The sequence below is a fragment of the Bos indicus x Bos taurus genome, chromosome 23 (assembly GCF_003369695.1).
Source record: "Bos indicus x Bos taurus breed Angus x Brahman F1 hybrid chromosome 23, Bos_hybrid_MaternalHap_v2.0, whole genome shotgun sequence".
Taxonomy (NCBI): domain Eukaryota; kingdom Metazoa; phylum Chordata; class Mammalia; order Artiodactyla; family Bovidae; genus Bos; species Bos indicus x Bos taurus.
The window spans coordinates 37,848,479-37,861,887 of NC_040098.1; the positions used below are offsets into that span (position 1 = coordinate 37,848,479).

Consider the following 13,409-nt stretch of genomic DNA (forward strand, 5'->3'; position numbering starts at 1 on the left):
TTATCAATTTAAAAAGAGGCTTTTGCAATCTGCTTATCAAGATGTCAAATGACTTCAAAGAGCAGGCTGGGTGGCTTGACTGTGATTTTTTTTTTAGCCTTTGAAGAATATACTAATGTCCTGAGCTGAAGGAACCGAGGATTATCAGCCTATCATGCACTGTCAACCTCCCTGCCTCTGGCCAAGAAAGCCTCTCTCCTACCATGCGCATCAGTAAGAGTCAAGTCCATTCTACAAATGTGCACAGAGCACCAGCTCTGAGTCAGGCGCTGTGCTATGACCCAAAGCTGGTGGCAAACGGAGCAGACGGGGCGGCCCTGCTCCTGTGAACTTGGCTCACACAGGCAAATTTCACCATTACACTTGTGCTCAAAACCCTTCCAGCGTGCATGGCAGAAACTCCCAGTACTCCCTCATATCTTATTCATACAGAAGTGTGTATCTCCTAAACTCTAGGCCATGTGAATACTTCTGGCCAATGGACAGAAGTAGAAATACCCTCTGCCCCTCCTGTGCTGAGGCCGTGAAGAGCTGGTTCTCTAGCCGGTCGGCCTGGGTCCCTGAGTGCCTGTGTAGAGCAGATAAGCCCTGGTTTGAGATCACCCAATAAATGGTACTAGATGTGTTGCAGTGAAGAGTAGGAAATAAACCTCTCCTGTGTTAAGCCTGAGATTTCAGGGTTAATGTGTTACTGCAGTATCACAGACTAATACATGTGCTCTACTGTATTGGGCTGGCCAGAAAGTTCATTCAGGTTTTCCTGTCACATCTTATGAAAACCCCAAATGAGCTGTTTAGTCAACCCAGTGTAACATGCTGCTGTTTTTGTTTGGTCATAAGTCATGTCTGACTCTTTTTTTGACCCCATGTACTGTAGCCCGCCAGGCTCCTCTGTCCATGGGATTTCCCAGGCAAAAATACTGGAGTGGGTTGCCATTTCCTTCTCCACAGGATCTCCCCAACCCAGGGATCAAATCTGTGTCTCCTGCATTGGCAGGTGGATTCTTTACCACTGAGGTACCTGGTAAACCCAATATAATCTGCTCCTTCACTTCAAAGCCCAGAGGGCCACTCTTTACAATGAACATTATTATACACTTGCGCCCAACTGCCCACATCTACTTACAGATGCCCAAAGAAAGCCAAATTCATTCCTGCTCATTCTGTCACTGACTTATGTTCCTTTGGTACTGAGAAGAATCTTCTCCTTCACTTGCCTGATTAAGTCCTTCTTATCTTCCAGTCCAGTTCTAATCCCATCAGACCCATGCCACCCTCTGCAGTGGGAACTGTGTGAATACCCTCATCACACTAGTGTTCTCCACACTGTAAATTCCACCTCACTGATACAGACTCCAGGAAACACGTTCCATCTTCCCATCCTCTTCTGTCCTTCTGGTGCAAATCTGAAGCCCTGGTTCCACACTCAGATGCAACAGGTCTGAGACCCGGATTGTGAAGCAAGCTTCGTCAGGAAGTAGACAGGAGCTTGGGGCTTCTGTCTTGCTGGGGCAAGAGGGGCAGAGGCAACATCTCTTACCAGCAGCTTCTATGTGGTTTGGGTCTCGTTTCTGGAAAACTTAGCCAAGAGTCTGCTCCGCAGCCCTTCTAATTATTCTGTGAACTGCTCAGTATCCCTTTTTGGACCCCTTTCTGTTTAACTGTTTTCTGTCGTCTTTAGAGAACCCTGATCCATATATTCGCTGACCCCTCAACTCTACAAAGGTCTCCCATCTTCCAATTTCTTCTGATCTGATGTCATCTCATTTATCACCTTATATATTACAGATTTTGTTCAAAAAGCACCTGTCTTCCTTTCCTAACTACACTTCCATCTCCTTGAGGGCAAGGATCACACCTTAGACTCCTGACCCCAAGCAGTCTGGACCTACCTTACAGACTGATCGGAGGACCACTTGATTTATCATCCGAACGAGGACCCCTCAAAGAATGAAAAAAGGCACTGTTATTAATTATACCCAGACAAACTGAGACGTGATCATACTCGGCACTGCTCACTGATGCCTGAGTAAAAAGCTCAAGACTTTTGAAAGGAAAGGAACATAGTCCAAATGAGAATGCCAAAGAGCAGTCCTGGCATCTGAGATTTGGTGGGGATCACCTGTAAAACTCCCATCACCAGAGCAATGACATCACACGGGTTGCCAGTGCACACCCACAGGACCCTTTCTCACTCTAATCCCTCCCAACAAGGGTCACAACAGAACACCAGAGCCACCAGAAGAACATCCAGACTCAAATCTCAAAGGCTAAGACCATATTCATTACTTCTATCTCCAATATGTAGTCCAGTGCTGGGATAATATGTTCAGTAAGTGCTAAGACATATCCTAAGAGGCCAGGCATTACCTGTGGGTTGAACGTGTGAGTCATTCAGGCTCAGGGGCCTGATCCTTTTCTCTCGCCCTGAGCCCCTCCTTGCCCTGGGAGTCTGCCCCCGCTTTTGCCTCAAGCCCCTTGCACTTGCTTCCCCGCATGTGGGCAAAGGATGCAGAGGACCAAGTCCCACCCTAGGATGCCTCTTCGTGAGCGTGCACAGCCGTGTAAAGAACACTTTTGAGTGTTCTTGCTGCTCTAATCCAGACTGGAATCATAAGTGGAGGTAACACAGGTAAGAAGCCTCAACACCCAGCACATAGTAGAGGCTCAGTAAATGGCAGCTATTGTTATTATCACTGAGGTGGAGTCAGTTCCTTGATGCACGCAATTCCCCTCACCATGCCCTGGCCACAAGCCTCAAGGGGGGGAATATTATCACAAGTGATGGCACAGTTAGTGATACAAGTGAAATGAAAGCTAATGGTTTAGCATCAGCCTGCTCTGACCACACTGTGGATGGTACTCAAACTGGTGAGTGGAAGACACGGCTAACATACGAAAGGCCTTCTGAACTGACATAATCGTATGTTAGGCTGTAATCCCCAATAAATTCAGCTCAAGCGCACAGAATAAAAGCTATGTATCTAGACTGTGAAACCCAAATACGCCCTAACAGATCTACAAATGAAACTAAGTAGAAGCCATAAGAACAGAAGAAATGGACTAAATATTAAACGTGCTATAGTTCTCACCGTGACACCGATTGAACATATGGGCAATGAAGAATTCAATCTTACAAGAAGTTAAAAGGGGAAAAAAAAAAAAAACTAGGAAAAACTGCTTTGGGATTGGAGCCAGTATCTTGGGGGGTGGGGTGTGGAAGCAAAAATAGGAAGGAACACACCCTCATTTGCTTCTAACACGGTTAGCTGATCTGTTTGAAATTAGATCTACTTTCAAATGTTTTAACTTAATTATTAAGCCATTTCTTAACCTCATGAATGCAGTTTTCATGCACTTTCAAATCTGGCCCAGAACTAATAGACCCTTTTACTTCAGTGGTTTTGGAAATGAACGTTAGATGGAGAGGAAAGCATTTTAACGATGCCTTTCTAAGGGTCAAAGCTCCAAAAATATAGTATAGTTTGTACATAAAACTCAGTACACCTGAACATCCTGCTGGCCCTTTGTCTGGTAATGAGGCAAACCACGCCACCCTTTAAAACTCCCGCTTCCTCTCTGCGGGCAGTCGGCTGTGTTGGTGCTGAGCTATCTGACCGCTCAAGTGAATACATTATTAGGATCAAAGTCCCGGTAGATGAGAAACAGGTGACAGCCGGGGACCCTGGGGCAGCCTTCCCTTCCCTTGTGAGAAACAGGGCAGGTCCTGGTCTCCATTCTAGAATATTCTTTAAAAGGCAGTGTAAGGAATAAGAGAAAGAAATGCCTGGCAGTAAGAACAGTCAGTGATATAAGATTGTTATGAGTCTCTCTCTGTGAATTTGTCATTCTCACTGTGTGGAGGAACCCTTAAATTGATCTGTACAAAATCAATGGCTGATGAGCACAACATTTGCAATGATACAAGACTGTGCAATTTTTACCTTCATTGCCTAAAGTGAAATGATGCTGTAGCATGTGCTGCAAATTATAATGATAATTATTATTAATTATCAGTGACCAACATTTACTGTAACAGGAGCTGACATTGATTGATTGCTGAGTCATTTCTATGGAAATTCTATGAAGTGGGTACTGTTGTTATTCCCCAATTCCAGAGGCAAGAACTAAGCTGGAAAAAGGTTGAATAAGTGTCCCAAGCTCTGTTTCTTATGGTAAATCAGGGATTCAAATGCAGATGATCAGAATACAGAATCCATGTTCTTATTTGCTACACTGTGTTGGATGGTGAAGACCAATGGAAGCAATGTACCACTTAGAACAGTAAAGACATTAAAATAAAGCCATTAAATCACTGATTTTTAAAGGAATACTTACTGCATCCCTTTATCAAATACTAACATACACACTATGCCGTGGGTATGTTGTCCACATTATCTAGTTTAATCTTCTGCAAATCACTTACCTCCATTCTACAGATGGAGAGACTTGACTGAAGAAGGTGTGCTGTACAACACTGTAGGAATTGTGGTCTGAACCCATACCTGCCAGGCTCCAAGTCTCGAGCTCTTTTCAGAGAGCCACCCTGCCTCTTCTTTCTTTAAAGTGATTCTTTACAAATACGAAGAAACTTAAAAAGAGGAACACTTTGGAATAAAACTGCTTACTTCTAAGTTTAGAATTAGGAGAGAATTGTCTTCCTTTCTCTCTTTTGCAAGGCACAAAATAGCTCTGACTTCTTGAGTATGGATCTAAGAGATGGGAGGATACAAGTGGTGTATGGTAAGAGGGGCCACAGAAGAAGAAACATCAGCAGTGGATCCGGCTCGTCTTTATCAAGCAGCAGCAGTGCTCACATTCCCTGGTATTCCTAAGGTGGACTCACAGCTCGAACACCTCTTGGAACAAGGGGAAGATGGTTAACACTGTCCATTTTCTCATCCTTTTTTTCCTCTCTCTTTTTGTACCTAGTGTAAGCTCACTCTGGTATATTAAAAGTCTGGCATTACTACATTAAAATAGTAAAACTGCTTTTACAAACATCAAACACTCCTCCCCGACTTGAGCATCATTTTCCTGGAAGAGTGGGGTCTTGAATTTCAGTGTGCGTCTGTATTATCTAGACAGCCTTGGAAAAAACAGAGGACTAGGTCCCTCTCCTAGAGTTTCTAGTTCAGTTTTGGGTTGGGGCCCATGAATTTGCCTTATAACAAGTTCCCATATACTGCTGATGCTGCCAATCTGGTGACCACACTTGAGAATCACCATCATAGAAGTGAAGTTGAAGTCGCTTAGTCGTGTCCGATTCTTTGCGACCCCATCGACTGTAGCCTACCAGGCTTCTCCGTCCATGAGATTTTCCAGGCGAGAGTACTGGAGTGGGTTGGCATTTCCTTCTCCAACTATCATAGAACACCTATGAAAATGTACATGTCCTCTGCTTTCTCCCATCTCTTCTTCATCCTAAGAACAAAGCTGCCTGACTGTGTCCACAGAACAATGCACGATCTGTCCTTTATGTTTTTACTCCTTTGAACCCTATAGTGCTTTCCATAGGATAATAATTCATAGCTTTCTTTCTGCAATTAATTATCCTTAAAGAATACTTATTCAAAAATGTCCCCTATTTGGTTAGAGGTGGCATTTTTGGCTCCAATCTTCTCTAAAAATAATCAGACAAATTTTGTCTCTCTATCCTATTCTCTTTTCCCTCTATTCTTCTAACCAAACTGAAAAGAGGAATAGCAATAACCATTTAAAAATGTTACTACATGCTGTTTTTATTAGGATATAATTTCTTAGAGGACAGTTACCTTTTGACTCTACAGAAGATTTCCTTTTCCACCATGCTATGGGCATTTACATAACTATCATTATTTGAAAATAACTAGGCCTTATTTCTATTAATATTTACAGAATTCAAAGTCCTGCCACAGGGTAGGCATTCAACCCGTTTTTGTCAGATGAAATATTTCAAACACTGAGTCTTAGAGACAACCGAGGTCCAGAGAACCTAAGTGATGTACAGAAGGTCAGAGTCTATCACCACAGAGGCCAGAATCCTCTGATCCAGATCTCATAACTCCCACCCGGCCTGCGCTTTTCCCCTGGTCTGTTGTACCCCTCCCAGTTTTAAGTCCAAAGTAGCGTAGGGCTTAAGACTTAAAGAATAATCATAATATTCTCAATTAAGGAAACATATTTACTATGGGAAACACTTTTTTTTTTTTACAGTATTTTGATTTAGATGCTTTGGCTTTTCTAGATTTCTTTATAATGTGTGGAGGAGGAAGCATTTACTGTAGAAAAACTCAGGAAAAGCCAAGAAAATTTAAGAAGATAGAAATTCTGATGGGATTAGTTTCTTTGGCACTGAATAGATTACCCTATCAGAGAAATTCACCGCCCGCCCCCCCACAGATTATGTGCACTGCATAATCACAGCTAAATAATTAAGAACCAAAGGTCATCTTCGGAGTCTGCTGTTTCTAAAGCAGCTAGATTTAGGGGAAAGGGGAGACAACCACTTAGTAACTACTTACTATGTCCCAAGCCTAGTTTTAGGTGGTTTACATACTATTGAATGCGTTCCTTTCAACAACCCCATGAAAGAAATGATTATCCCCATTTAACAGACTAAACCAAAGCTCAGAGGAGTAAATTGACAAGTCGAGATGCAAACTCAGCTCTATCTGACCCCAGGGTCACATTTCATCCACAGAGTGAAGCTCATTTTTTCACTGAGGAGTTCCAGTACCTTTATCAGAGCTCAAAGAGCTCAAAATGTCTGAGGCAGGATTATAACCTCTATCGCCTTCCTCTAAATCCTATAAAAATGGGAGCTGTTCTCCTGTTTAATCTATTTTGGTTCATATCATCAGCAAAAACGTTTGTAACACCAGGACAAATGCTTTTTTGAAGAAGGCTTTTTGACCCCGAGTTTGGCATATCTTTAAAAGCAGACAAATAATAAAATGGAAAGCTCTGTTCATTAATTTACATGAAGTCACAAATGGTGATAAAGGGCTTGCTGGATGTTCCCCTTAACGTTAAATGCACAAATCAATATTCTGAACCCTTTGGCCTCATGCCTGAGATCAACCTATATTTCCTAGAAGGGCAGAAGGGCCAGCAGTCAAATGACCTTTATCCTCATCTCACCTAGGACTTTAGGGTCAACCCAGCCCAGAGGAGGGATTGGTCAGGGAGCTGATGACACCATTTCCCAGGCTGGAGGGAGGCAGAGGAAAATAGAACAGACTGGCCTGTGGAATTTAAATGGGGCTGCCCTCTTAGGAAGTAACATTACAGCGAAGGAACCAATGAAAGGATGCTGCTTTTCCTCACTTGTATATAATTATAATGTGATGTTTTAAAATACCAGCCATTTTGATAGGCATACATGAAGGAATTAAATCAGGCAGGGTCTTTGAAATAACAGTTTTGCCCACTGCTGCTATTTGCCATAAAATTCTTTTCACTGTGGCAATTTAAAATCAACCTTGTAAAATATACCATGAGGAAAAAGAGATTTTTTTTTTTAAGTCGCTTGCTTGAAAAATTTCTGAAGTACTACCCAAAATATCAAAAGCAATAGAATTCAAATGCTGGATTTCATTGCTCCTTCCTGGTCATCCATCCAAACCCCCAAGTATGATGTATGATTTTTTTTCTAAACAACAGAAAACATTAATTTCTATGCTTATATGCTTATCAAGTTGGAGAGTTCCCTCCTGGTCAAGTGGGCTGATACACTTGGCAGGGTTTCGACAAAAGCTGGCTGACATCACTCCGCATCAGTCAGACGGCTGTGCCCACAGAGTCTTCACATGTCCTTGTCAAGCTCGTGAGAAGTGTCACTCACTTTCGGATTTCAGAGACTGTCATCACAATAGGTGAGAATACAGATAATACGACCCTCTTTGTCACTACTCCTAACGTTTAATGGACATGCCTTTGCCATTGCTTTGGGGTGGGGGTGGGGTGGGATGGGAGATAATACATCTACTAAAACAAATCTGGAGTTACACAGCCAGATAAATATCACTCATCATTTTTCTGAATGTTAAGTCAGCGCTCTACTTTTTATTTTTTTTGGAGCACTTAACAATTGTGTTGAAGAAAGGACATCAAATGATGCTTAGAAATGTGATACACATTTTCATTTCACACTCCATCAGCTTTTACAGCTGTAGCTCAATGAAATGTAGGAGAGAGCCTGGCAAACAGCCATATTTACCAAGGTATAAAATAGGGGTCAGGTTACTTTTTTATAGAAAGAAAAAAAAAATGTTTAATTTTCACTCCACATGACTAAAGCAGATACTCAGCTAACACCCTAGAGAAAGGCACCATAACCATATCCACTGACATGGTTTACTGCCTGTTTAACTGTAGGTAGTTTTTTTTTTTTTTACTGTATTATAACCATCTTCACAAAGCACGAAAATGACCCTTTTTTTCCTTACCTGCTTCCACTCAGGATCTACTGACACAGAAACATACTGATCAGATCATCTTTGCTGTTAAATCTTTCACCTGGAAATAACGGCTTCTGCCCTCTGCCTCTAGCCTAGAAGCAGAAAGAGCTTCTTCCCTCCGCAAGCAGAGAAGCAAAGCCATAGGCATCAGCAAAAATGCATCTTTCTAGCTCGGATTTCAACCTGTCAGAAAGGATTAAAGCCTCATGCATATATAAAAAGGGAACTGTACAAGATAACAGAAACATGGTTGGAAATCACTGAGCTTCCATGGCTGCCTTTTACCAGCTGGGCAGAGAGGAAGGCGCTTTTACCCACCTCTGTTAAACCCGAGACTTCTCCTCTTGCTAATGGTTTGCTGATGGATGGTGTGTATACTTTCGCGTCTGAAACTGGCTGCCCCTTCATAAAATGTTTTCCTGATTCATAAATGTCCACTTCGACCATTTTCCCCATGAATGTGGGGTTCTTTGGCACTAAAACCTGAAAAAAAAAATGACAGAAGACTTAATTTTTAAGAAATAAAATTTTATTTTAGAACAGCTTGAGGTTTACAGAATTATTGTCCACAGCACAAAGAGCTCACACACCCCAGGTGCAATTTCCCTCTCATTAACATCTAACGCTGGTATGATACATTTGTCACAATTAATAAGCCAATATTGATGCATTGTTGTTCAGTCACTAAGTTGTGTCTGACTCTTTGTGAACCCATGGATTGCAGCACGCCAGGCTTCCCTGACCTTCACGATCTCCCACAGCTTGCTCAAATGCATGGCCATTGAGTCAGTGATGCCAACCAACCATCTCATCCTCTGTCGTCCCCTTCTCCTCCTGCCCTCAATCTTTCCCAGCATGGGGGGCTTTTCCAATGAGTTGGCTCTTCGCATGAGGTGGACAAATTATTGATGTATTACTATTAACTAAAGTCTATAATTTATTCAGATTTCCTCACTTGTCCTTTAATGTCCTTTTTCTCTTTGGGGATCCCATCTTAAGTGGGCTCTATCTTCCAGATACTCAAAAATCTGGGTATCCAGCAGACAGGGAGGGCATTTCTGGGAGGGGTGGGGCCACAGACAGTGCTCACTCCTCGCAGGACGCCTGTGGTCCTAAGGCACGTGGAAGGCACAGCCAGTTACTTCTGAACAGGCCTTTGATTTCCTGCTCTTGGCTGTCCCAGGCAATGAAGAAAACTGGGACAACACCGATGAAACCCTCATACGTTTGGAACCTTGCAAGTTCACTGTCAGAGTCATGATTTAAACAGCCCCTTTAAATTAAGGCCTGAATATTTGGGTGCGTGTGTGTGTGTGTGAGTGTGCACATGCCTGTTGTTTTGGGGGAAGAAGAAGAACATTTCACAATTCCCTTTTCCATAGTTCAAACCTTGGTGTTTGGAGCTAAATGACTTCTTCAACTGATGGTTTCCATCATTTCTTTCGCTCTGTTATAAAATGCATGTTATTTGCTAGTTCTGCGTCCACATAGAGCCAGCTCCTCTGAATGGGTACTTTGGCTGGCTCATAGGAAACTGTCAGAGGGTCTCTTTCCACTAAAGATTACAGATCAAAATACTTGTTTACCTCCAGCAAATGTTTCTCCTCTTCTGGGACTTACACGTAGCCTGTATGTATTCTGTTCTCCCTCACACTTCTATTTCAGAACTGGAGCTACCTGCCAATCTTTTCAACTCAGAATCCAAAATAAACAGCCTAATTCTGATCCAGCAGTCTACTCTGATATCTAGATACAATCTTCACTTCTGGAGGTCATCTTTTGTAGAAAAATAATTCCTATGAAATCTTCGATAGGCTTGGTTGTAGAGACACACACACACACACAAAAAAAGTCAGATGAGAGCCAGAAATTCCATAGCCAGTTTCTCCGAGAGGCTAAATTGGATCTTGGTGTTTCTGAGTTTGATTTTTTATGACCATTGAGTACACTGCTTCATCAAAGTATAGGAAAAAGGTCACCTGGGTGGTGGATTACTCATGGCAAGCAAATGAACTAAGAGAGCCTTAGTGTCAGGATATGAAAGCCCTTTTAAATCAGTTTTTATAAAATAAGAAAATCTCTAGAGTAAACTGTCCCTGGGAGATCTGGTAGTATTCTGGGGGAAAATAACTCTCCTTGATCTGCTGCCTTGATCTGAATGAAGGGCTCAGTGTTTTTTCCCTCTCTGGTTTTAATAATTGGAAAAAGCTCTACTGCTTTAAATTGGAGGAAACAGCTAATGAGGCATGCCATCGCCTTTAAAATGTAGGGGGAAAAAAAGTTCCCTGCTGAGGCAAAAACCCAGATGGCAAGAGAAAGAAGAGGAAAGAGGCTACCAAAATATAATCCAGCTCCTCCAGAGAGCTGAGCAGAAGGCTGACCTGAAGAGGAAGAGGGTTCTCTGGAGTCATTTACTGAGACGGAAAATGGGGACTCTCAGCTCAAACACGGAGAGCTGGGATCAGTCCTCAACTGGCTGGCTCAAAGGTAAAGAATCTGACTGCAATGCAGGAGACCCAGGCTCAATCCCTGGGTCGGGAAGATCCTCTGGAGGAGAAATGGCAACCTATTCCAGCATTCTTGCCTGGAGAATTCCATGGGCAGAGGAGCCTGGCGGGCTACAGTTCATGGGGTCACAAAGAGTCAGACGCAACTTACCAACTAAACAACCACCACCACCTCAAATGTAGTCTCTACTGGGGCCTAAACAGGGCATGTTCAGCCTGGGCCTTGTAAGGCTCTCCCCTGTTCCCTGAGGACCCGGTGCCCAGCGTGAGATGAGTCCACACGGAACACCCATGCTGGAGCCTTACTCCCACTCCTGCTTCCCTGCTTCTAACACAGGCGGTCAGCCTCCCTTGCTCATCCCTTACCAGGGTGGCCCATACTGGCCTGAAGAGCCTTCCCAAGCCACAATCCACAGAAAAAAAGTTCACTTCTCATTTGATGAGAGAAGAACAAAAAAGTAGGAAAACCCGCCTGATATTAAGAAAATACGATCCAGGGATGACCCAAAGAATCCCTCTGCCCCTAGGAGCGTCTCTAACCCAGAGGGGCCTATGGCACCTCCTCCTTGGCCCTTCCCAGGGCCAATGGCCCCTGAAGGAGGCACTGTCTGCTTTAGTCATTTTTGAACTGCTTCACCGCCTGGGGAAGTGCAACCCCAAACACTGAACTAGAAGTCTGGCTGCTGGTGCAGCAAAGCACGCTGCCTTAGAAGGGCAGGGACTGGGGAGCCCCTTCAGCTGGGCCTCGAAGAAAACTCTCCACGTGAAGCTAGTGTGATCCTCACTCTGGTCTCCAAAGTTGTTCACACAATGTGAGCTGAATCCAAGGAACTCTTTTCCTTTTGCCCTCAGCACTTTTCATTATGATGGAAGTTCTTTTTTTTAAAAAAAGGCAATACAAAAAAAATAAAACTCTGAAACTAAAAAAGCTAACCAACAGACAAACAACCAAAAGCCTGTTAGAGCGCTGAGACAGGGAGAGGAAGTCCCCGCCCTTCCAGGCCGATGTCGCCGGTGCAGACATCCTTCCTGTCCCCTGGACAGAACTTTTCCCTCCACGGTGCCAGGCTGTGGGAGGCTGGGGCAGTCAGAACTGCCTGTTTCAAACTCCCCAACGCCAAAGGCTGCTCCCATCAAAGACGAATGAGGACTAAAACAGACTTACTCCTTTGGATAGAATGTTTTGTAGATCCACAAAGATAAGCCCCACGTTAGCTTGGCTGGCTTGATGCTATAAAATAGCCTTCCTGCCACAAGATGCTATCAATACGAATCTCTGCTACTTTAAGTCTCTTTTGCTTAAATTGATTTACTTTCAGAACTCTTTCTCATTTTGGAGAAATCCTGAGAGTGTGGGAGTGTCTCTTACCTGCTCGTAGAATCGATTGTGCGCAACATAAAACTTGGAATCAAAAGATTCTTCCGTGACTAACACTTGTTGTCTCTGACCAATCTGTGGAAAGAGGGGAGAAAAAAAAATAGGAGCCATCAGGCAGATGTCTGAGAATCCAAAATAAACACCAACCCAAAGAGTTATGGACCAGCAAGTCATGTCTTTTTAAATTGTTTTTTTAAGATTTTTTTTTAATGTGGACCATTTTTAAAGTCTTTGTTGAATTTATTACAATATTGCTTCTATTTTATGTGTTGGTTTTCTGGCTGTGAGGGATGTGAGATCTCAGCTCCTCGATCAGGGATGGAACCCACACCCCGTGCACTGAAGATGAAGTCCTAACCACTGGATCACTGGGGAAGTCCCAAGTCGTGTCTTCTTGAATTTAAAGTAGATCTAAATTGCTAGCTACTTAACAGCCAATACAAGAATCACGGATTCAAATTTCCAGAAAGGCATTATTATTTATGTAGTAATATAAAATTTGGGTAGAAAAAAATCTTATTGTCTTAGAGAACTATGAAGCAAAACTTGATCTTATGTCTTCCTTCAACAGAAGTTAGATAATTAAGGCTTCTGAGACATACAAAAATCTTCTAAATATCACTTTGTTTCTTGAAACAAAGTTGCAAAACAAGCCAGAACAAGCTGCTTCTAATCCAAATTCATGAAAATATTTTGGCAATATGAGAGACTGGTAATAAACATTAATTTGAGTTATGAGGGATGTAACACTAAAGAAAACACCTCAAAAACTAGTCATTAAGTCTCTGCACCTAAACATTTCATACACTGCATGCAATTCTGAAATTATTGATTAATTCAGTTATTTGCTTAATATACACATTTTCTCTCTCACGGGCAACTGTCTCTTTTTTTTTTGCTGCAGCTGTGACTGCATATTAATTTTATTTTTTTAAGAGACTATTCTCTACAGGATCTGTATTTATGATTTAAGCATGGATTTTTAATAACCAATAAGTTAAATTAGCCAAAATGTTGGTTAAAGCAATGTGACCATTCTAAATTATTCTACCATTTCCAAGTTTATTCCACTGTGAAATGCAA

The 13,409-nt window shown here is 42.5% G+C and overlaps 1 protein-coding gene across 4 annotated transcripts in view; it reads right to left on the bottom strand.

The window, feature by feature from the left end:
* The window catches only part of CDKAL1 (CDK5 regulatory subunit associated protein 1 like 1), a 612,813-nt gene that overhangs the window by 13,436 nt on the left and 585,968 nt on the right, over positions 1 to 13,409 (bottom strand). For 3 of the 4 annotated variants that reach the window (XM_027525190.1, XM_027525191.1, XM_027525189.1), the window contains 2 exons: positions 12,318 to 12,401; positions 8,760 to 8,924 (listed from right to left, as the gene is read on the bottom strand). In XM_027525190.1, coding sequence (XP_027380991.1) covers positions 8,760 to 8,924; positions 12,318 to 12,401 — 249 coding nt within the window. Of the gene's footprint in view, positions 1 to 1,892; positions 1,943 to 8,759; positions 8,925 to 12,317; positions 12,402 to 13,409 lie in introns of all 4 variants that reach the window. The other variant, XM_027525192.1, reaches the window with a different exon arrangement.